This window comes from Acanthochromis polyacanthus, chromosome 14 (genome assembly GCF_021347895.1).
Source record: "Acanthochromis polyacanthus isolate Apoly-LR-REF ecotype Palm Island chromosome 14, KAUST_Apoly_ChrSc, whole genome shotgun sequence".
Classification (NCBI taxonomy): domain Eukaryota; kingdom Metazoa; phylum Chordata; class Actinopteri; family Pomacentridae; genus Acanthochromis; species Acanthochromis polyacanthus.
This window is the reverse complement of record NC_067126.1, coordinates 386189-411124: the sequence shown is the minus strand read 5'-3', so window position 1 is coordinate 411124 and position 24936 is coordinate 386189. Positions and strand designations below refer to the sequence as shown.

The 24936-nt window shown below is 39.7% G+C and overlaps 1 protein-coding gene across 9 annotated transcripts in view; it reads left to right on the top strand.

Annotated features, from left to right (window-relative positions):
- Positions 1 to 9227: 9227 nt before the first annotated feature.
- LOC127537215 (NACHT, LRR and PYD domains-containing protein 12-like) overlaps positions 9228 to 24936 on the top strand; it is a 58574-nt gene continuing 42865 nt past the window's right edge. For 3 of the 9 annotated variants that reach the window (XM_051959318.1, XM_051959316.1, XM_051959312.1), the window contains exons 1-2: positions 9228 to 9357; positions 15584 to 17414. In XM_051959318.1, coding sequence (XP_051815278.1) covers positions 9243 to 9357; positions 15584 to 17414 — 1946 coding nt within the window. In that variant the 5' untranslated portion in view covers positions 9228 to 9242. Of the gene's footprint in view, positions 9358 to 15583; positions 17415 to 17491; positions 17666 to 17962; positions 18137 to 23913; positions 23961 to 24110; positions 24613 to 24936 lie in introns of all 9 variants that reach the window. The other 6 variants (XM_051959314.1, XM_051959319.1, XM_051959320.1 and 3 more) reach the window with 6 other exon arrangements.

The window sequence follows — 24936 nt, the reverse complement described above, 5'->3', positions numbered from 1 at the left end:
CTCCAGTTTTAGGGTTTGTTTATGAGTGCAGCTCAGACAGAGTGACAGGTTTTACAGTTAACTGCTTGATCCACATTCCAGCAGCTGTTTCTCAGGTCCTTGTTTCTTTCTAATCCACGCCATCATCTCTGTGGAGGTGGTGTCCATTGTTCTGATCAGGTCAAATAAAGCAGAACCTGAACCAGTGAAACTCCTCCTCTGTAGGAAAACAGGACAAAGGCCTCACAGCAGCAGCATTTTACAATCCAGGACTACTTTATAGCACCAGAAGGTTCAGTTTATACACAATCTAACAGGTTTTTGGTCTCACAGAGCAAATATAATGAGAACCGATGGCATTGACTGGTTCAGTAGACATTATAGATCTCACACATACATGTGCTGTTTGTCAACCATAGAACAGGTTTTCATGAGTTTCAGAATAACTTGTGGCTTAATTCAGTTCTCCTTTAGTGCAGCGTTTCTCCATTTAATCTACAGATTCATCCAACCCCCTGAAGTTTAAATGGACAATATTTGCCTCTCATCCTTCAACCCTCAGTGGAAGCACACTGCCATATTTTATGGTTTCAAACACTAAAGTCTCTCATTTACAGAATAATTCAGACTCTCTGTTGCGGCTCCAGATTGCAGTCAGTTTTAAATCCTCCTTCAGATGAATCTAGAACTTCACTGGAGTCCACTGAGGCAAACTGAACTGACTGGATGTAGTTTAAGTTGAAGGAAGTTTCTGTTGTTGATCAAACCATGGTGAGGTAAAGATCAGAGAGGAGGATAAAACATTTCAATCAGCTGTCCAACCAAACTGATAAAAGGAGAAAGTTCTGTTCAATAAGCCAACATTTAACAGAGTTTATCCAAGAAGCCTTGAAGCTTCAACTACAACCCAAAGGGCTTCTACAAAGTGATGAACAAAGAGTCCACATGTTTATCAGAGACATTCCAGTTTTTGATTCTTATTAAATTAAAACAAATCTAATAACATGTTGTCCCTTTGAGTTCAAGAGTTATTGAGAGTATTAATATAGAAAATGTTTATTTTTTCTTTTTAACATGAAATCTACATTCTGATTCAACTAAAATACGTCATCACTGATGTTTGCTTGTGACATATAACAAACACATTTCTAATCAGCATGTGAAGAGTTCATTTGCAAAAACGGATAACTCCGTTTTCAGAAAACTCATTTTTTATTGTTTACTTGAGATAATAATAATAACACTGAAGTTGAGTGGATTTGACTCAGTAGAAAAATACATGACAAAATAGAGAAAAAATAAATTATAAATTACAAAATACAAATTGATTGATATTATCTCAAGTAAACATTAAAAAAGTTATCCAAACATTTATCGAAACGGAGTTATCTGTTTTTGCAAATGAACTCTTCATATGTTTCCCATTTATTTTATTGCTTTGCTGTTCATATGTTAGATGAGGCAGGATTCAGTAACCAGGTCACTCAAAAATTAAGGAAAAATTTGTAACATGATATTTTTTTTCTTTCAAACTCCTCAACCTGATCAAACATAACTGAGGATGCAGATTAGTTCTGGTTTCAGGTGGACTCTGTAGCTCCTCTAAAACCTCCATGTCACAGTCTTGATTGTAGGTTTCTTTCAGAACTTCATTAAAATGCAGTTTTATTTTAGAGGAACGGGATTTTTCAGAGACAGAGTTCTAACAAAATGTGCAAACACTGAAGGAGTCTGATCACTTCCTGTTTTAAGGAGCTTGTTAGAAGCTGGTAAAGTTGTGAGATAGTTCTGTCCTTTTCTACTGTCTGATGTTTCCCTTCTTATCTTCAGGGACTGATCCATTTCCAGTCATCAGTCTAACAGGACTTGGTAGAACCAGCAGCTCAGTGGACTTAAAGTGTGAGTCTGCAGGCTGGTATCCAGAACCTGAGGTGTTGTGGCTGGACGCTGATGGAAACCTCCTCTCTGCTGGACCTACAGAGTCAGACAGAGGTCCTGATGGCTTCTATACTGTCATCAGCAGAGTGACTGTGGAGAAGAAACACGGCAACAAGTTCACCTGCAGAGTCCAGCAGAAGAACATCAAGCAGAGCAGAGAGGCTCTGATACACGTTACAGGTAGTTTGTGTTCACACTGAATAAATCCACTGTTCAGGTTATAATAAATGTCTCATTATTCCATGTTTTATTGTTTCAGATGAGTTCTTTAAGGTCCAGTCCATTAACACCTCCACTATAGTCGGTTTGACTGTTGGTCTGACTGCTGCCTTCATCCTGTTAATTCTAGCAGTTTTTCTTTTTGTTCGCACAAGAAGACAAAAGAGTAAGTCACATTAATGTAAAACTATTGACCTTTGTAAAGTATTGAAGCTTTAATGGAAACCATAATATAAGAGATTTTAATTCATTACAACTGTCTGGACTGTCGTTCTTTCTGTATTTAAATACTGATGGTTTTATTTCTATTTATATTAAGGGAAAAAGAAGACTTTGGTCAATCAAAAAGAAGAACAGATTGGACTAGTAAGTACAGAAAGAGAAGTTTGACTGCTGGTAGATGAAGAAAGACTCCAAGATCAGGAGATGACAGAAAGTAAAGTCAAGTTTGATGTAAACAAACAATAATGGGATAAAGGAAGAAGGTTTGTGTCTGTAAAGCAGATCAGACGTCAGAATTCAAGCTGGAAGACGAGTAAAGAATCTGTGGAGAAGAAAAAGCAGATGTAGTTTATCAGTGAACAGAGGAAGTGGTTCAGTACAGAAACAGAGAAAACAACAGCTTTAGCAAACTTCAGTGGAGAGAAAAGGAAGTTTCTATTAAACACAAACTCACATGTTTCTGTTTAATAACGACATGTTTGTTGTAACCAAAGAGTGTGAACCTGAACAGACGATCAGTAACTAAAGAGCAGGAGTCAATTGACTCCTTATTTTTACTCAAATGAAGCAAAATTGTGCAATGTTGATTCACTAAAGAAGCCTGTCCTTCAATGACAGTTATATTCTGCATGTTTAAATGTTCTTGGGGGGAGAAACCGATTCATTCATGGACCATTCATACAGATGATGTTCATATAGGATTTTCAGTTTGTAACCAAGAATGAATTTAGAGTCAATATACCCCAAATAGTGAGTTGCAGAATATTGAAAATTTAGAAATTGTTGCTGTTTTCTTGTCCAGGTTGCTTTTGAAAAAGATTTTAAGCCCAATGAGTCTTACCTGGTTAAATAAACATTGATTGATTGATTGATTGATTGACTGAGCACTCTTCACTCAACAGGTGGCTCAAGTGAGAAAGCAAAAACGTTGTGAAGCATGTGCTGATGATATTCAGCATTTTGATGAGATACACTCAGCACAGTCAGTCTGTTCCTGTGCCCTAAATGCTCTTCATGTAGTACATATTCTTGGAAAGAGAAAAAGAAAGGTTTCTGCTGCTCTCATGATAGTTTACAGTCTGTGAAAACTTATACCACTTTCCATGAACCACTTTGTGTCAGGATAACTGAGACTGGCTTGATCCCTAATAATGATGGGTTGCAATGAATAATGAGCCGGTTTATACTGGACATATTTGGTGACTTTTACGAGATTATTATGAGTACAGAGTTGATATGTTGATATCAACAAAGTCGTTGATATCAAAGTTGATATGTTCCTTGTGAATTTAAATACAATATTTTCCGTCTATAGAAAAAAGAATCAAATCCACCACCAACTGCATCCAGTTACTGCCCATTCACTTTTTTTGGCCCCATGGGGCTCATGGAAATGGTCAGTTTGGACGTGTTTTGTCAATTCAATATTTACATTTCAATTGCTGCAGTCACCCTCCCTAAAACAAATTGGAGCCACAAAGCACAAAAAAGCATCAAGGAGCAATGTTGATTTGATGTCAAGTATTTTGATTTACGATGTAATTGTGCAGTAAAATGATATGGGATTGATCCCTTTGTAGGGCCTCTTTACCACAATAACGATCTCAAAGCCTCTTCAAGCTATTTATGGTAGTAGTCACAATCTTCACTATTTCGAAACATCAAATTGACCTCAAGGTCAGGGCTGTACAGTGGGAGCGTTTCACTCGCATATGCGCCTAAAAATAGATCGGTGCGAGTAGAAAAAATAAAAAGGGAGCACGCGTGCCAGTACAGATGTCAACCCTATTATTCGCATTTGCTCCTAAAATAAATCCACACAAAGTGGATCAAAGTAAAAGTCACAGCCTACACCTTCTTCTTCAACAACTTTTTTTCACATCAGCACGCTAAAACACGACATGGTCAGAAAACCCGTGAGCTCCTCTGACTCTCAGACCGTCTCCCCCATAGATCTATACAAACATGTATATATCTATGGTCTCCCCCCCACAGTACCGAGCATCACACAGACCGCCGCACTTTCTTAAAGCGACAGGCTCCTATTTCTGTCTTTAGCTTTTATGAACACATTAACTTGAAATAACCAAATACTGTGTCTGTCTAAATTATAATAATGCAAATTACACTAAGTTAAGCATGTAAAACAGTTTAAATACCATAAAGTAAAAACTGAACTAAAATTGTCATCAGTTAACCCAATCTATGCATTCTGCCCCTTTAATCAGACTCCCCTAAGAATGCAAGATATGGCATCAAAATATGTCTGGTATTTATGTATAAAGTCTTTAATATAAGTATAGTTCTTAAGTATAAAGTCATTTGTAATTGTTGTTATTTTTATTGGGCCAGTTAACAATATAATAGAATTTAAATTCTTTAATCCCACACCTGGGAAATTATTTGCTACAACAGCTAAAACACCAAATCACAAGTCTAAAAAAATAAACCTAGTAAATTACAGTCTGTAAGAACAGAATAATAAAATAAGGGGCTAAATGATCACAGTATGGCACATTAAGAACAGAGAGACTGTTTCAAAACTAGGACTTTAACAGAAATATGCAGGTTGAGTTAACTGTGCAGATTGTATGAGATGAAATAAAATCTGGAGTCAGAATTTGTTGGGCCACTTAACAAAATATGACTCTCTACTATTTTGGGGATCCAAGAAGTGACAACCTCCAAACTTTCTCAGCTACATCTGCTCCTCTGCTGCTGTTGTATAAGGTCTTGTGTACATGGTGGCTTCCACCGAGTTTTTTGATTGGAAATTGGAAAAATGTAACACAATGCCATCTGAGTGATGACGGAAAATATGACAAAAGAAAGAAGTCAGTAGACCAATCACACTCCAAATGAAAGGAAGCCATATTGGAGAAAGTTTTGTTTTCTTTGGTGAGAAAAAAATCAATAATTCTTTGCAAACTATTTACAAAATACACACACACACACACACTCTAAACATGGGCTTTGGTGTTTCCTTGTGACGGATGTAGTATAGATGTCCATCTGTAAAAATACATTGGTTTATTAGTTCACAAAGTCCTGAGGACCAATGAAGCTGATGTATCTGACACTGGTGAGGGATGATCATCTATTTTGTGGGAGAAGCTTTGTTTGTGCAATGTCACTGTTAGAACTGCATCCATTTATTTGACCACCACTGAAGACCTCATGAGGATCAGCTTGGAGGGGCCATGTCTGGAGGACTTTGATCCAAGTCCTGCTGTGGAGCTGGATGAACTCAGCCAAGTGTGCCAGGACGACTTGAATACAAAAAGATGTGGGACAGGGATGTTCTCTGTGTTAAAGAACTGAGCCGACTGCTTGGCTTGTTGTGTGAATGTTAATAATAAAACTGTGCGATTCATAGTGCTCCTAAATGTTTTTCTGTGCTCCTAAATTTTTTCATTTAGGAGCACCTGTGCTCCTAGTGAAAAAGCTAAGCGTACAGCCCTGCTCAAGGTGCCCACTGGGATAAAGAAGTTAATGGTTTTATGTAAAGAAACAGCAGCTTCTGGATGAAAACACAAGATGGAGACTGAACTGTAGATTCTGGAGGAAAAGATGGAAAATAACAAGGTCTGACATCTCTGGAATATCGATGAAGGTTCAGTAATTCTGATTTTACCTACAGCTGGAGAGAAATCATTCAGAAACCAACGATCAGCTCCATCAGGAGAAACAGGAAAATGAGACCCTGAGGAATCAGCTGGTAGAGGTAAATCTCATCATCATCATCTTTATAAAGAAACTTAATAAAATCTCAACTTTTTCTGGAATATCGATGAAGGTTCAGTAATTCTGACTTTACCTGCAGCTGTTGGGAAATCATTCAGAAACCAACAATCAGCTCCATCAGGAGAAACAGAAAAATGGGACCCTGAGGAATCAGCTGGAAGAGGTAAATCTCATCATCATCATCTTCATAAACAAACTTAATAAAACCTCAACCTTTTCTGGAATATCGATGAAGGTTCAGTAATTCTGACGTTACCTGCAGAAACAGAAAAGTCTCCTGCATTCGATGGGCGCTGATGTTAATTTTAGTTCTTAATAAATGTAAAGTTTGATCTGCTGTAGATTCTAACAGTTACAGTTTACAGCAGAAGTGAGAACAAACCGTGTAAAACCACTTCAATGTCAGATCATTCACAGCTGGATGCACAGTAACTGCATCACCTCTAAGATGAACACTCGGTGTTTTCTGCTCTGTGAAATTAAAAACTATCAGCCTCACACCTTAAAATCACAGCATGTGTTTCTCTACCTGCAGCTGAAGATAAATCATTCAGAAACCAAGAATCAGCTCAAGGTGGAGAAACAGAAACTTGAGAACCTGGAGTACGAGCTGGAAGAGGTAAAGCTCACCATCATCACCTTTATAAATAAAAACTGACGTTCACTGATCTCTGTCTCACCATGATGTAATGTTGATAAAATTAATGAAGCGATGTTCACTTTGAACACAAACAATGATTTTCTAAATATCCACTTTAAATGTGAGCATAAATCAGTGAAGGTCAGTAAAAGGAAGTAAAGTTTGGAAACACTGTGGTGTCACTTCCACTGCACAAACATCCATCATTCTGAAAGCAACAATTATCTTCATAAACCACTGAACTACATTCTCATTTTCACACAAATCTGTTTTCTCACCAGAATTCTCAGAATGTGACGTTGTAGGAAAAGTTTAGTTTGAAAGAGCCACAAAGTTTCCTAAAGAAGACATAAAACAGGATTCATGTTCCACGTGGAACTTTTATTCTGACACTTTGGTTTCACTTTCATTCACTGGTTGGTTACATTTCTGCAGTTAGAAAAACACCATGATTTGGGTAAAATATGAACCTTTGAAAACATGTTTGAAGACTTTCTGTCATTTTCTGTTATCAGGTTGACAAGAAATAAAAGATGTTGATGAGAAACATATCAAACATGTATTTTAGTTAAATGTGAACATCATGTTGACAGACAGAGTTACTGAATTAAAATAAGGTGATAAAGTGAATGTTCCAAGCAGCTGGTTCAGAGCAGAACTTCCTCACCATCTAAAGCTACAGAAACAGAGATTTAACAGAACTCAGCTGTGTTCCATGAAGATGGTTTTAATGAGTCTACAACCAATCAGAAGTCACACATTAATGTACAGATGTGTTCAATAAATAAACTATTTGTTGAATGAGAAGCTGAACTGATGAAGACTGAGAGAAAACTGAAGACAGTGATCCAGAACAAGATCCAGGAGGTTCATGTTTTCTCTCTGATCATTGATCTGCTCTCATCTCTCTTCTCTTTTCATATCATACTGGTCTGTTGTTGAGACCAAAACAACCTCAAATATCCAGAAGAACAAGACAACAAACAGCTGTTTTTAGTTCCACAGTGATCTCTGATTCTGATTTTATTTTTCATGTTTGGTTAAAAAAATGAAACTATTTTCCAGACAAAGTGGAACAAGTTTAAATCAGTTCCTTCTAAGGAGGACATTCTTCTTTAAAACCAGAATCAGTGTTGTTCCTGAACTATGTCTTTCACCAGATAAAGGTTTTTAATCTTTGATGTGTATTTAAAGTTGTTTTTAAGAACTGTCCTCAGCATCAGTTACATCATTTCTCATTTTTTTCCACACTGTCTTTGTCTTTCATTGTTTTTTTTACTGATATTTTGCTGCTGCAGGCTAAATTAAAAACCCTAGAATAAAGAGAAGGAATAAAAACCTGAGAGAAAACCAGCATCAGGGAAGGTTGCTATCGGCCTTGACCAGTCAGAGTAGGGATGATGGGGAAATTCACACCCCAGTGGCCACAGACTGTAATATCAGGTGATTTCCTTCCATTGGGAGCAGCTTCAGCTTCAGTGTCTAACCCAAGGACCCTGATGGAGTGATCAGGGATTGAACCACAGCTGCCCTGTGGCTGTAAGGTTATTAACAAGGTCCAGCAGGATGTAACACATTACACCTACTTTATATTTTCTACAGTAGCTTCCTGTCAGCTTTATTTATGTGGGAACAACTACAAACATCTAGAGTTGACCAAAGTGCTGCAGCTGGTAATTATCCAGCTGTAACAGAACTAAGTGGAACAAGCAATCTGTTTATAAAAGAGAATAAGACTGTACAATACAGTTTAAAAAAAAGACAGATTTGGAGATCTAGGATTAAAGTTTATGTCTGTAAAAGGAGCAGATGCTGTTCCTCTGAGGTTGAAGTCTCCTTGTTGGTCTTTGCTCTGTCCATCATGTTCATGATGATGCAGTGGAAAGAAAATGTACAGGAGAGGTTCAAAAATAAGATCTTTAATTACACAAAAGGTCTGAGCCTTGACTCTGCAGACAGAAGACATGATCATTTTAACACGCACACACTACCAGTCTACAGTTTGGACACGACTTCTCATTTTAGAATGTTAACAGAGTGTCAGTCATCTTCCAGTGTCCTTCCCTTCTGGCCATGTCCATCCACTCTGATCATCGTCTACCACATCTAACTATGATTACTGGGACCATTGATCGCTCTGATCATTCAGTAGATGACAACTTTTAAAATTCTACTTTCTCATGTTCAGTTGCCAAGACGATGTGTCCTCATTTAAAGTCGGCAGGACAGGAAGAACATTAGAAAGACCCTTTTAGAAAATTATCCAACAACCTCCACCACACCAATAATACAACTGTTCATTAACTGCTGATGTTTTCTTTGACTTTATCAGGGAGCCTCGATGACTTCAGAAGTCCTCAGAAACATCCTGGATGATCTGGATGATGATGAGCTGCATAAATTCCAGTTGTTCCTGCAGCAGCCCAACAATGTTCAAGGCCTCCCAGCCATCAAAGAGAGCCGAGTAAAGAAAAAAAACAAATGTGACACTGTGGATGTGATGGTACAGACTTATGGACTTCAGAGAGCTGTGGAGGTGACCAGGGTGGTTTTAGAGAAGATCTCCAGGAATGATCTGCTGGAGAGGATTCCTGCCAGCAGCTCAGGACCAGAAGGTCAGTCACAAGACAAGAACAACATGATATCATTACAGTCAGAAAGACGCATGATGGTTCTGCTACAGTCTGATAGAGTTCAGGTTCTGTTACAGTCTGATAGAGTTCAGGTTCTGCTACAGTCTGATAGAGTTCAGGTTCTGTTACAGTCTGATAGAGTTCAGGTTCTGCTACAGTCTGATAGAGTTCAGGTTCTGCTACAGTCTGATAGAGTTCAGGTTCTGTTACAGTCTGATAGAGTTCAGGTTCTGCTACAGTCTGATAGAGTTCAGGTTCTGTTACAGTCTGATAGAGTTCAGGTTCTGCTACAGTCTGATAGAGTTCAGGTTCTGTTACAGTCTGACAGAGTTCAGGTTCTGTTACAGTCTGATAGAGTTCAGGTTCTGCTACAGTCTGATAGAGTTCAGGTTCTGTTACAGTCTGACAGAGTTCAGGTTCTGTTACAGTCTGATAGAGTTCAGGTTCTGCTACAGTCTGATAGAGTTCAGGTTCTGTTACAGTCTGATAGAGTTCAGGTTCTGTTACAGTCTGATAGACTTCAGGTTCTGCTACAGTCTGATAGAGTTCAGGTTCTGTTACAGTCTGATAGAGTTCAGGTTCTGTTACAGTCTGATAGAGTTCAGGTTCTGCTACAGTCTGATAGAGTTCAGGTTCTGTTACAGTCTGACAGAGTTCAGGTTCTGTTACAGTCTGATAGAGTTCAGGTTCTGTTACACTCTGATAGAGTTCAGGTTCTGTTACAGTCTGATAGAGTTCAGGTTCTGCTACAGTCTGATAGACTTCAGGTTCTGCTACAGTCTGATAGAGTTCAGGTTCTGTTACAGTCTGATAGAGTTCAGGTTCTGCTACAGTCTGATAGAGTTCAGGTTCTGTTACAGTCTGATAGAGTTCAGGTTCTGTTACAGTCTGATAGAGTTCAGGTTCTGCTACAGTCTGATAGACTTCAGGTTCTGTTACAGTCTGATAGAGTTCAGGTTCTGTTACAGTCTGATAGAGTTCAGGTTCTGTTACAGTCTGATAGAGTTCAGGTTCTGCTACAGTCTGACAGAGTTCAGGTTCTGCTACAGTCTGATAGAGTTCAGGTTCTGCTACAGTTTGATAGAGTTCAGGTTCTGCTACAGTCTGATAGAGTTCAGGTTCTGTTACAGTTTGATAGAGTTCAGGTTCTGCTACAGTCTGATAGAGTTCAGGTTCTGTTACAGTTTGATAGAGTTCAGGTTCTGCTACAGTCTGATAGAGTTCAGGTTCTGTTACAGTTTGATAGAGTTCAGGTTCTGCTACAGTCTGACAGAGTTCAGGTTCTGTCAGTTTTTCCTGAGTCCACATTAAGGTCAGTTCTTCTTTAAAATCTACTGATCAACCCTACTGACTGAATGCTGCCCCCTGCTGTTTAAACCTTGGTATAAGCTCTTTCAATTCTCCTACTGTCAAGCATATTTGCTCTACTCAGACTGTTACTCATTATATTCTGCACTCTATCTGCAATGCCACTTTATCTCATGGTCATGTTTATGTTTCACTCACTTCTGCTTATCTTAGTTCTTAGTTGTTGCTTGGTTCTAGTTTTTCTTCCGTTGTCCCTAGATTCCTTGAGTTTTGCTTTCTAGTTCTTAATTTACTTAATTTTTGCCTTTTTAAAATGTATTTTGTACATTATATTTCTAAAGTCATCTACACTACCCGTGTAAAGTTTGGACAGTCCTTCTTATTCAATTCCTTTTATTTGTTTGTATTCTCCAGTATTGCTGTATTGATTAATACTGAAGATTAACACTTTTTTGTTTTCAACATAATTCCAAATATATTCTTTTATAGTTTTGATATCTTCAGTATTAATCTGCAGTGTATAAATAAAAAGCACTGAATGAGAAGTTGTGTCCAAACTTTTGACTGGTAGTGTGTGTAGCGACTTCAACGAATAAAAGTCGCTGAGAGACTGATACTGGGCCTATTTGTCCAACGAGCTAAACAAAAGAACCCACTGAGATTTCCATATAATTAATTTGACCTTTTATTGAAGAAAAAGACAATCAACTCATGATAACATGCACAAAGTTTGAATCAAAGAAAAATAACGAAAATAGCAAATGTAGCGAATGTAGCAATCAACAAAAAATACGGCGACCCATTTCACTCCCCCTCTAACAAACAAAAACATCAAGACAGGTATATATTTGCTTACATAGATTTGCTTAATTTTCCCCGCCCATATCCAGGTGACCCGCTATTAACCTATTTATCATAATCATAAAATAATACTATAGTGAAACAAACACACAATTAATATACCCTTAATCTTATCATGAAACAATTCATGCATGGCTCCTAAAGAGAGTGTGTGTGTGTGTGTGTGTGTGTGTGTGTGTGTGTGTGTGTGTGTGTGTGTGTGTGTGTGTGTGTGTGTGTGTGTGTGTGTGTGTGTGTGTGTGTGTGTTCTTGTACTTGCAACATGGTGAGTACCATTTTCTGCATTTAACTATCAAAGTGAGGACATTTTTACAAAGTGAGGACATTTTGGCCGGTCCTCACTTTGAAACAGCCATGTTTGAGGGTGAAGACTTGTTTTTAGAGAACAGGTATGAATTGAGGTTTTGTTAGGGTTAGGGTAAGGATTAAGTTTAGGCAATCAGTTGTGATGGTTAAGGTTAGGGTAAGGCTCTAGGAAATGCATTACGCCTATGGATGTCCTCACTAAGATAGAAGTACAAACATGTGTGTGTGTGTGTGTGTGTGTGTGTGTGTACGGGAAAATTAGGGGTGAGTCCAAACTTTGGCCTGGTAGTGTGTATATGTATATGCATATATTTTTGTCAGGGTAGAGACTGCGATTTGGTAGAATAAGAGTTTCTACCAATAGAGATTGCGATCGCAATCTCTATTGGTAGAAACTCCAATCCTACCAGTAGAGATTTGTCAGGGCTAAGGTTAGACTTTTAAGGTTAGGGTCAGGGCAGGGGTCAGATTTAAAGTTCCATCTCTACTGGTAGGATTGGAGTTTCTACTGGTAGAGATTACAATCGCAAACTCTACTGGTAGAAACTCCAATTCTACCAGAAATATATATACTGCTATATATATTTCTACTACTGTTGCACGAAGAGAGAGTAAAATAATTTCAATTCTTGGTATGTCATGTGCATATTGAAGAATTGACTATAAAGCTGACTTTGAGAAATACTAAAATTAGTTCTGTGGAAGCAAAGCCTGTCCTCACCTGTTCTCACCAAATTATGAGTCGATCAGACAGTTTCTGAAGATTCTTCATTCATCCTGTTTAGCTGGGATTGGTCCTGCAGTTTACAACCAGAGGGAAGCTGACCAATCAGCTCTCAGTAAGGACAGAGACATGTTGTTGAAGCAGCTGCTTTCCAAACCACAAACCTTTAAGTTTAAATACATCCTACACAAAGTATTCACTGTGTCCTGCAGTGTTCATACAATTAGAACATCCTACTTGATAATATGGAGCCTTAAACTGTGACTGTCCCAGTCTGTAGTAATGTGGTGTCATCTGACTGTGAGTCTCAGCAGCTCAAACTTATTTATATTTCCACGACACACTGTTAAGAGCTGTGACTGTTCATAGAATGTGGATCAGAACAGCCAGAAAAACGTGCCAGTTTTCATTCTACAAAATTAGTTTGAATGCTGTAGGACATCTGGGTAGTTCTGACATCCTACATTTAACATAAATGTGTAACCTTTTTTCAGATGATCAGACACATAATTTTGTCAAAAACATACCTGACATGTTTCGACGGAGCCTTCCGTCTTTGTCAGAGGTGTCACTAGGTGGTGTGTGACGCAGTTAAAAACCAGCTGATGTTCACCATGTACATTGTCGGTCAGTATAGCCTTCTTTAACCCTTTCCTCAGGTTAAATCAGGACCAGCTCTCCGTTTAAAGGGTTAGATTCTATCTGCCTATTAGTATTCCACCTAACAGGTTTCAGCAGAATAATTAAGCTGGTGTCGAGGAATACTCGCCTAGGTCCTAACTGTCTTCTTCCAAACGTCTTACCCCTCTTACTCCAATAAATACTCTCTTACTAAGCAGCCCTCCTAAGTAGTAGAATTGATTTATTGATCACGTTTGTTAACGACAGCTTTCCTCTTAAAACTGTGGCACTTGTTGATATTCCTGGGTTCGTTTTAGAGGTTTGGATAACTAACCTCAGGGGTAATGTTTAAATAACTAGTTGGATTAAAGTAACCTTTAAGAACCATTAGATTTAATGCACACAATCAACTAACTTTTTACCACTATGCAGAATAGGTGAATCATAATCATTTCATTAGACTTCTCTTTAAATGCAATATAGTGTTTTATTAAGCAATTATTAGCAGGGGCACAGCATTAATTCATGATTAAACAATTTAATTATTTCTGATTATTTCCAACTAAACTAAGCTGAGCGTACCTAAGAATCTTCTCTAATTAGTAAATTTAGGAGAGAGAGCGGACAGCCAGGCCTTAGCTGCCACGCCCAGTCTTGACCTGCATCTGGTTGAGCCACTCTATCGACCAGTAGACTCGGTACGAAGTCTTCTTTGTGGGCAGAGGGTGTTCTTCCGAGGCAGGGGGAGTGGAGAGGTCCCGATAGCCAATCGTTGGTCTGGCAGTTATCTTTTGTAGCAGCTGGAACACAAGTGCGGGCGTCTCAGCTGTCTTCTCAGTCGGATGGTGGTGGTGGAAAGCCCCCGTCTCATCAGGCTGTGGTGGGTCACTGGGTCCTCCAGCCCCTGGAGTGGAGCAGCCCTCTGCTGCTGCCTCCTGTGCCTCTCTGGATGCCATGGGTGCTTGCCTCTCTTCATCTCTTTGGATAACTGCAGACCTCTCAGGACTCTCCGTCTGGCAGAGTGTGGTCTTCGCTTGTTGAACAAAGTCAGAAAAAGACTTTGCCTCCAACGATGTTCTCAGCGATCTCTGGAGCCTAAGTCCTGCGTTGTCTTCCCGTCTCTAGGGCAATAGATGCGGTGAAGATTCTTCAGAACTCTGGCAATGCTCCCCGGCAGCTCCGGCGAGCAGCATCTCTTGCAGCTCCGGCGAGCAGCATCTCCCCCCTCCGGGGGAGAACTCCGAACTCAGTGTCTCTGACTCTGGGTTTTATACCCTAGCTCGACTTCAGCTTAGCACATACACATTTCTACACACAATTCTAACTAGTAGGTACGCCCAGGTGATTAATTCATAGGTTTAAGACACAACCTTCTTCCTATCACGCATACATCATTCTTTCCATCTTTTCTGTTAACACATCCACTTGTTACACACACTTCAGTTGTCATGACAATGTAGGCCTGAGCCCATCCTGTCACCCTGTGGAAACTCCAAGTTCCTTATTTCTGAGGAGACTTCTGCTTTTCCCATCCTGTGTAAACTCAGAACTGTCACTTAATATCACAGCTTAAAGACACAATCAGTTACACTGAATCACTTTTTAAATCATTCTTCTTAGCATGATCAAATAACTCATTTTAAATCATTCTCTTCTATAGCAATCATCATTTTCAGAATATATATCAGCCTATTAAAATCATTCTTACATCAAGCATAAGCATAATCATGTGGTTAACTTATAATGTTTCTCATTTTAACTTTTCATTGGTTTGCTTAAAGCTTTTATTTAGGTGGTGGTTGCTCCTGGGATCTCAAATAACTAGGCCCCACTTGACAACATTTAACATAATATGTACTGAGACGTACTAGATTAACATAATAGTTACTGGGACGTACTACGTCTTTTTCTGTGTGTACCATCTGATATGTTAGCATGTAGTACTATGTAACATTACGTTATACTTTTAGACCATCATTGTGCAAAAAGTCGAGGAGACTTGCCTATCTCTGTACTGCCTCATCCACATTCCTATCCTGTTATCTTCGATAGTTAACCATCTGGGTAGCCCTTTAGCTGAGCTGATCTTTCAATCACTTTTTTCAGCCACTTTCTTCCAAATGATCAGGGTAAGTTGCTGCTTTATGTGCAGAGTTTAGGATGAAACTTCCATTAATATGTTTGGACATTTACAATTCCCATTCACTAAAATAACCTTTTTGAAGCATTAAACATCTCACACACAATTGGCACAGCTTTTATTACCATCAGAAGTTATAAGTGGTTAATTAAAATGTCAGCTTCTTTGCAGTTGCTTGTGTTTTTCCAACAACAGCGGAGGTTTCTGTAGACACACACCTCACGCTGTTCCCTTCATGTTTGACACAGATCAGACTGTTCCGGGACCAGAACCACGTCCCATCACATATTACCAACAGAAGCTTCAGTCAAACTTCCAGGACACGTTTAAGGTTACAACAGAGGGGTGGGATGAAGATAAGCAGCGTCTGGTTGATATCTACACAGAGCTGTACATCACAGCTGGCCGGGACGTGCACGTCAACACACAGCATGAGGTCCTACAGATTGAGGAGGTGTGGAAGCCATCAGACACAGAGACACAGATCCAACCCAGAGACATTTTGAAGTATCCCTCTGGAAAATACAGACCCATCAGAACAGTGCTGACCAATGGGATTGCAGGGATTGGAAAAACATTCCTCGTGCGCAAGTTTGTGTTGGACTGGGCCGAAGAAAGAACCAATCAAGACGTGCATCTTATTTTCCCGTTCACTTTCTGTGCCCTGAATTCACTGCAGGGAAAAGAGTTTGGTTTGGCAGAGCTCATTCATTTCTGTATCCCAGAAACTAAAGACGTCACAGTGGAGGCTCTGAATTACATCTTTACAGCTCTGCAGTCATCAGGAAACAGCAGCTACCACAAGAGCAGATTCAAACTGCTGTTTGTGTTTGATGGACTGGACGAGAGTTGCCTTCGTCTGGACTTTGATGTCAACAACATTCGCTCATTGGACGTAACAAAGTCAACAAAAATAGAAGTCCTGCTGAGGGAACTTATCAGTGGAAATCTGTTGCCCTCAGCTCGCCTCTGGATAACCACACGACCTGCAGCAGCCAATCAGATCCCTGAAAACCTCATCAACACTATAACAGAGGTCAGAGGGTTCATCAACTCACAGAAGGAGGAGTACTTCAGGAAGAGATTCGGAGATGAGACGCAGACCAGCAGCATCATCTCCCACATGAAGAAGTCACGAAGCCTCCACATCATGTGCCACATCCCAGTGTTCTGCTGGATCACTGCTAAAGTTCTGGAGGAGCTGCTGAGAAACAGAGAGGGAGGAGATCTGCCCAGACCCCTGACTGAGATGTACTCAGAGTTTCTAAGATTTCAGATTGATCACACAAAAGAAAAGTACGGTCCAGAAAAGTGCATTCAGTACATAAAGTCATTAGCTAAACTGGCTTTTGAACAGCTGCAGAAGGGAAACCTGATCTTCTATGAGAAAGATCTGAGAGAAAGTGGCATCAACGTGAGTGAAGCCTCAGTGTACTCAGGAGTGTTCACAGAGATCTTCAAAGCAGAGCGTGGACGAAAACAGGAAGACAAGATGTTCAGCTTCGTCCATCTGAGTGTTCAGGAGTTTCTGGCTGCTCTTCATGTCCATCAGACCTTCATCAACTCTGGAATCAACCTGCTGGAAGAACAACAACAAACAACCTCCAACAAACCTGATCCAACAGCTTTCTACCAGAGAGCTGTGGACGAGGCCTTACAGAGTCCAAACGGACACCTGGACTTGTTCCTGCGCTTCCTCCTGGGTCTGTCACTGCCGACCAATCAGAATCTCCTACGAGGCCTGCTGACACAGACAGGAAGTAGTTCACAGACCAATCAGAAAACAGTGGAGTACATCAAGGAGAAGATCAGTGAGGATGTGTCTGCAGAGAGAAGCATCAATCTGTTCCACTGTCTGAATGAACTGAAGGATGTTTCTCTAGTGGAGGAGATCCAACAGTCCCTGAAATCAGGACGTCTGACCACAGATAAACTGTCTCCTGCTCAGTGGTCAGCTCTGGGCTTCATCTTACTGTCATCAGGAGAACATCTGGACGTGTTTGACCTGAAGAAATACTCTGCTTCAGAGGAGGTTCTTCTGAGGCTGCTGCCAGTGGTCAAAGCCTCCAAGAAAGTTGTGTAAGTAGTTGGAGACTGAAGATCCTTTTTCATTTTGCTGTTGTTTCATCAGTATAATGTGCTTTTTGTCTCTTCAGACTTAATAACTGTAATCTGTCAGAGAGAAGCTGTGGAGCTCTGTCCTCAGTCCTCAGCTCCCAGTCCTCCAGTGTGACAGAGCTGGACCTGAGTAACAACAACCTGCAGGATTCAGGAGTGGAGAGTCTTTCTGCTGGACTGGAGAGTCCACACTGTAAACTGGAAGCTCTCAGGTCAGGACTCACACTTTGAAACTGATGTGATTTCTATCAGTGGATAAACAGCTAACCTGAGTACAATCATTTCTGCTGATGGGATTCATCCAATGAGCTTTTACTGAACTTGTGCAGGACTTTGTCAGGGTTTATTTTTGACATGATTAAATCCCACTAATCATTGCTGAGATTGTTGATTTGCTTGAGACGCATGAAATGTGCAGCAAAATGTATCTGAAAGACAAAGAAGAAAAGAGAGAGAGAAACATCCATCCAAGTGTTGTCCATCAGGTTTGTGTTGTTTTGTGTGTGCAGGCTGTCAGGCTGTCTGGTCACAGAGGAAGGCTGTGCTTCTCTGGCCTCAGCTCTGAGCTTGAAGACCTCAAATCTGAGAGAGCTGGACCTGAGCTACAACCATCCAGGAGACTCAGGGAAGAAGATGCTGAGAGCTAAAGTGAAGGATCCACACTGTAGACTGGAAACTCTGAGGTACAGACAGACAGACACTCTGAGGTACAGACAGACAGACACTCTCACTAAACTATCAGCCTAGCTCACAAAAAAGAGTGGAAGCAGAAGAATACTGTTAGCTCAGCTATGCACCATGACCGAAAGGAAACTGTTAGCCTAGCTTAGCTCAAAGACAGGAAGCAGGGTGAACTTTTTTCTTTTTCTTTAATTTCAAAAAGTCACAGGTAACATCCAACATCAACATGATATTGAAACAAACAGTGACAGATTTAACAAAAATCACTTTGAAGGAAGAAAGGAAGAGAAGAAAGAAAAGAAAGGAAACTAAAAACAAACAAACAAAAACCAGCTGAACAAATGTAAACATTTACAGCAAATTAAATATTTTACAAATGTTAACAGTTTTTATTACTTTCTGGTTATCAGATATTTATTTATTGACTTTAAATAATATTCAAATTCTTTATGGAAGACAAGATAATTTGGCTTTAGATGACTGAATTTTTCTTTATGAATGTTAAATTTTACTAATATTAATATGAGATTGATGATAAAGGCCTTGTCTTTTTCATATCCATCCTGTGTGTAAACTCCAAAAATGATGTTTGTAGAACAAATCAATCTGCAGATTTAGTTTTTCAAAACAAAATTTTAAATTTCCTTCCACATTTTTCTGCTGTAACTACAATAATAAAAATGTGGAACTGTTTCTGGCTGTTCAGAGCAAAAAGAACATCTTACATCTATATCACGTTTGAACTTAGTCATAGAATGTTTTATGGACAGATTTTATGCAAGATTTTAACAGAAATGTCCCTAACTTTGTTAACATGAACTTGTGAGGTCAAAGCCAAACCTGAGACCAGAGATATTATGAATAAAAGAGTTCCAGTCATGGATAACATCAGGTTTTGTTGTCGTTTCTCTTTGGAACAGTGCACGTATAGCTCTGTTGCTGTTCTTTGCCGTCCCAAAGCATATTTAGCCACAATAAGTGTCACATGGATTAACAACATGTATATCTGCTGCAAGAGAGGAGGCAGTGCACAGAGTCACAACAGCAGCTGGAATGGAGCTAATGACCTTTGGAAACTCTTCAAGTGTTGAAGGGAATGGAGACTTTTCACAGAATTCAGTGTCATTCATAAAATGGCCACTAGGGGTCAGAAGCTGTGAGACGAAGTCCATTTTGTTGTTAAAGCAGCGATTGAGAAAGATGCTTTTATTTTGATGCAGTATATCCCCATTATTCCAGAGATAATACCGATGTGGAGAGAAATTGTGCTTGTAGGCCGTTTTCCACGACAACAAAACCTGTTTGTGAAAACTGGATCATTTTAGGGGAATCTTGTTTATTTGGTAGCTACAAACCAACAGAAAAGGGAGTCCTCCAGTTTGATGAAATACACATTTAGGAATAAAGTTCTATAAAGATGCATCATTTTTAAGAAAGATTTGAACCATTTGATCTTCAGAACATTGTTTAGAATTGAAAAATCAACAAAGTGGAGGCCTCCATTTTTGTAGTTGTTCAGAATTCCAGATTTTCTGATCTAGTGTGTCCGGTTTTTCCACAGAAAATGAACAAGCATCTTATCAATAAATGTGACAGTTTTACAGTCCAGTGCCAGTGAGGAGGCGGCATACACAAGTCTGGAAATTCCCTCAGCTTTTGACAGAAGAGTTCACCTTTAAGTGATAAGTCTCTTTGTAGCCAAAGCTTCCATTTATTCTGCACCTTTTTAATCCTTGGCTCAAAGTTGAGATGGCATCTCTCTCACTGATTTTTAGTTCCAGTAATCCCTAAATAGTTAACCTTACTCTTTACTCGTATATCATCAATTGAGGTTATATCAGAACTTTAGAGAGCGAATAGCTCACACTTATTTAGGTTTAAGTCCAAACCTGATGCTTTAGAAAACATGTGGATTGCATTAATTGCAGGCTTTATCTGTAGGGCATTCTTTAAAAACAAGGCTGTATCATCAGCCAACTGACTTCAAAGTCTGCTTCTAGCAGCAATAGAGATGCCTTCCAACTGACAGAATTTGACAAAATGACAAAAGATTTGAGCAACAACCAGGAAGAGGTAAACTGAGACAGGGCAGCCCTGTCTTAGCCCTCTTTCCAAACAAAATCTCTGAGTTGTGCCATTACTCAGTTTTACCGAGCTATTGGCGCCAGCATAGAATGTTTTCATCACACTGCAAAAGTATGGCCCAAAACCAAAGCTGTTAAGAGCAGAAAACATAAAGGAGTGTTCAACTGTATCAAAGGCTTTGTGAAAGTCTCCAACTAAAATGAAACTGTCATCCCTAATAAGGTCAGCATCGTCTATGAGGTCTAAAACTAGCCTCATGTTATTGAAAATATGCCTGTTACTCATAAACCCAGACTGATTCTCATCAATAATAGAGTTAAGAGCATTTTTACATCTTTTAGCAAAAACAAGAGCAAGAACTTTAGAGTCATTGTTCAATAATGAAACTGGTCTCCAGTTATCAATGAAGAGAGGCTCCTTTTTTGGTTTAGGAATTAAAGTCATCCAGCCTTGTGTCATACTTGCTGGAAGAGTCCCTTTACTAATACCTTCAGAAAACTTTGAACAGAAATGGGGCCAAAAGTTCAGCAAAATCTATCTAGAATTCTGAAACAATCCATCAACTCCAGGTGACTTATTACTCTGAAGTTGCATCATTGCATCTAATACTTGTTGTTGTGTGAGAGGGGTGTCACACATCAACCGCTCTTCCTCCGTTATAGAGTTTGTAAAATCAACACATTAAACAGTCTATCCATTGCATCTTTGTCAGACTTTGTTTTATAAAGAGAGCAAAACTCAGAAATACTGCTCTTACTTTCAGTCACAACTCCATCAATGTTCAGTTGAGACATGGCATTGTACTTAGCATGAGTTTTTTCCACTTTAACCCTTTAAGCTGCGGTCAATTTTCCCCTGAAATTTCTCCTGAAGATGTACAGAAAGTAAATTGAATGCTGTTCTTGAACTGTTTGGAGTACAGGCATGGCTGGGGTCTCCTTTGAAAGCTGACAACCTGCATTGTCACCCAGTGCAGTAAAAATTACTCTAGGTGCTACTGACACAGAGTTATTTATGTTGGAACACACTGAATTAGGAAGAATTTTATTCACGCCTAAATTTTTTCCCTAATAAAACACCTGAAAATTAGTGTGGCAGCACTGTGACAGCTTGAAACACAACAAGGCAACAGCCTGGGGTCTTACATAGTTCAGGACAAAATTTCAGAGCAAAACTACAAGAAATGAGTGTTTCACACATGTTTTTGTACTAATATGCCCAATTATGTCAATTTTGGACACCCTATGTACACCCTGTGAAAAATGGTATATGGTCGTTTATTGGCCCTTTTTCACACTATTTTCACTCCAAAAACTCATAAAGAACTAAAAAAAATCACTTCAGATAAGCTTCAGTGCGGATCTTGATCTGAATCAGAGGCACAGACGGAGACAGAGAAAAGCAGCTGCAGCAGGAGAGCCGGAGGTGTGAAAACTCACACAGAGCCGCTAAAACCCGCCTCTCGGCTATTCAGCAGCTCATTGGCTACATGCCCTGTCAGTCAAACGTTTCCTCCGGCGTCATTTTGCTCAGAATTTAGTGGAGAGATGAGAGTCAGCAGATCCATCGGTCTCGGCAACGGTTGGCTGTTCCGGGTTCGGAGGCAGCGATGAGTCACTTGATTGGTTGAAATGCGGTTGGGATCGAAAGCAGAGGCTTCAGTCGCCATTTTCTGACCGAGATCGTGAGGATGACAGAAAGCTTCATAAAATTATGGATAAAAATGCAGTGAATTATGGAACGCGCAGCGCCACCGTGCGCCACGTGGACGCGCACGGAGCCGAGCTATTTGTGGATTATTTACTTATTTCTAGACATGTTTTGGACAAAATATGATACTTGCTAGTATTGTCTGGATGATTACTCTTGGATTATGGCCGGTTTTTGTGGATTATTTTCATCGTTGACCGGTAAAAGACCATCGAAACGTAAGTTATGCCCTTTATGCCCCTTTAAACTTTTGTTGTTTGTTTTAGAAATGTGTTTATATTACCCGCTGTGGTAATCACATCTGAAAGTGGTTTATACCGGCGGATTCATGAGACTCTAAACTTTCCATGGATGTATAGTGTTTCTATCGTCCCGTTTAAAGCTAAAAATGCTTTTGCCGTTAAACTTCAGCCGGCCATTTTCGGCCCGAATACGGGCCCGTGAAGCTTAAGGGGTTTTAAAGAAACAGGAAGTCATTTGTTCACCGTGTTCAAGCCACTTCAGTCTGGATCTACCAAAAGCAGCCTCTGCTTTAACCTTCTATATATCATCTAAAGTGTTTAGAAGTTCAATTCATTTTCATTTTTCATCATGTCAGAGATTTTCTGGTGCAATGCTAGCCAAGGACATTATATCTGTGATTACTTTCTCCTCATTTTGGCGTCTACATTTGGCTAACTCACTTCCAGATCTTCTTAAAAATCCACCCATTTCAAATTGAAGGAGTTCCCAATTTTTTCCATCATTTCCTTCCTTCAGAGCATTTAACCAATAAAAGTGAATAATTGTACTAAGTTGATGTTTGACATTGTCATGCCTCAATAAAGAGCTCTTCATCTTCCAATCAGAGAATTGCTTGGTGTCAACCATTCCTGGAAGGAGATGTAAATATCTAAGGATGGCTCTATGGTCAGTTAATGGGGGGGGGTAGGACATTGATTGGAATATTGTCTTTAGAAAGTGATTTAGAGAGCAGCCAGTAATCCAGGCCAGACTGTCTGGAGCCATTTTTATTCCTCCAAGTATTTGGAAACTTCTCTCTCCATACATCACATCAATCATACTTGTCAATGAAAGAGTTGAAGTGAACATTTGGCTGTGAGCATTTAGCTGGAGGCCATCTATCATCACCTCATTCATGAGCACATTAAAATCACCTCCTACAATGAAGTAAGCCTCAGGGAATGTCTGAGTTAGAGCTGCAAGTTTACAGTCTAATGTATGAATAAGTTTATCCTTTTCTGATGTAGAATTATAAGCGTACAAATGAACAATAATCATTGCTTTGCCATTCCAGTCTACTATTAAACAAATCAAATGAGCTTGACTGTCACAGAGTGCATCAATTTTCCAGGAAAACTCCCCTTTAAACAAGATCCCCCAGCAGAATGTTCTGTCCATGTCATCACCACATGTCGTTTCCCACTGATTTTTACACAAGTTTACATCTTTAATAAGTGAGTGTGATTCTTGGAAAAAACCAAATCAGTTTTCAGCTGTTTAACATTAAAAATAAAGCTTTACGCTTTACATTATTCCTCAGTCCCCTAGCATTGAGTGAGACAAGTGAAAAAGACATAAAAAAGAAGAAATAAAGCAAAAAGCTTTCTAAGCTTCTAGCTATGTATATTCTGGCACACACACAAAAAGGAAAGGCAGCTCAGCGACACCTATAACCTGATGTTCTAGTTCATTAAATGAGATGTTCCAAAGGGATTTAAGGCAATGGGCTAGCATAGAGTGATATCACTGAAAAAGAGGAAAAAGAAAAGAAGAAAGTTCTGTTTTGCTGCACAATTGTAGAAAATGATTTAAAGTTGTACAGTCAGTCATGGCGCCAGTGAAGTTTGTATCAGTCTGGGAGAATGATGTCACCTCTATGAACGCTCTGGTCCTTTATCAGTGGAACAGTGTGAGAGCCATGTAACGTCCATGTGTGCTGCTGAAAGAGTCTCTGCTGCTCTGACCGTCCTCCTCCTTTCAGGGTGACGCCTGCTGGAGTCCGATGGTTGACACCAGGTCTGAGGAAGTGTAAGTGTGTTTGAATGGATTGATGGAAACAAAGCAGCACATTCAAGCATCTTCAAAGTGTCACATCTCTGAGGTCATCATCAAAGCTTTAATACTGATCACATGATCCATCAATAACTGCAGCTGTGTTGTGTTTGTTCTCTCCATCAGATTCCTGTCAACTCACAGTCGACACAAACACAGTAAACAGAAAACTCAGACTGTCTGACAACAACAGGAAGGTGACATATGTGGAGGAGGATCAGAGGTATCCTGATCATCCAGACAGGTTTGACTGGTATCATCAGCTGCTGTGTAGAACTGGTCTGACTGGCCGCTGTTACTGGGAGGTGGAGTGGAGAGGAGTGGTTGCTATATCAGTGAGTTACAGAGGAATCAGAAGGAAAGGAGACAGTTATGACTGTGGGTTTGGATTTAATGATCAGTCCTGGAGTCTGTTCTGCTCTGATTATGGTGGTTACTCTGTCATTCACAATAACAGTCAAACATCCATCAGGTCCTCCTCAGTCTCTCACAGAGTTTCAGTTTATGTGGACGTTCCTGCTGGAACTCTGTCCTTCTACAGAGTCTCCTCTGACTCTCTGATCCTCCTCCACACCTTCAACACCACATTCACTGAACCTCTCTATCCTGGATTTGGGTTCTGGTCCTTGTTAGGTTCCTCCTCAGTGTCTCTGTGCTGAGTCTCGTCTCCAGAGTCTCCTCCTGGTACAGAAACTGTGTTGAACAGATGGTTGAGTCTCTCCATGACTCTGTCCCTCACAAACATGTTTTCACATTCATGGATTAAATGTGTTTCTTTGTCAAATCCTTCTCAATGATTCCTTGTAAACTTGTTCCTCTTCAAAGATGAAGTTGTGATTCTTCCAGGAGCCAAATGTGGTGTTTGCGTCTTTTTCCAGTCAAATGTTGAGAGTGAAAATCAGGATGTGGTGTTCCTCTGACGCTCACTGGAACTAAAAGCATTTGAGCTGCA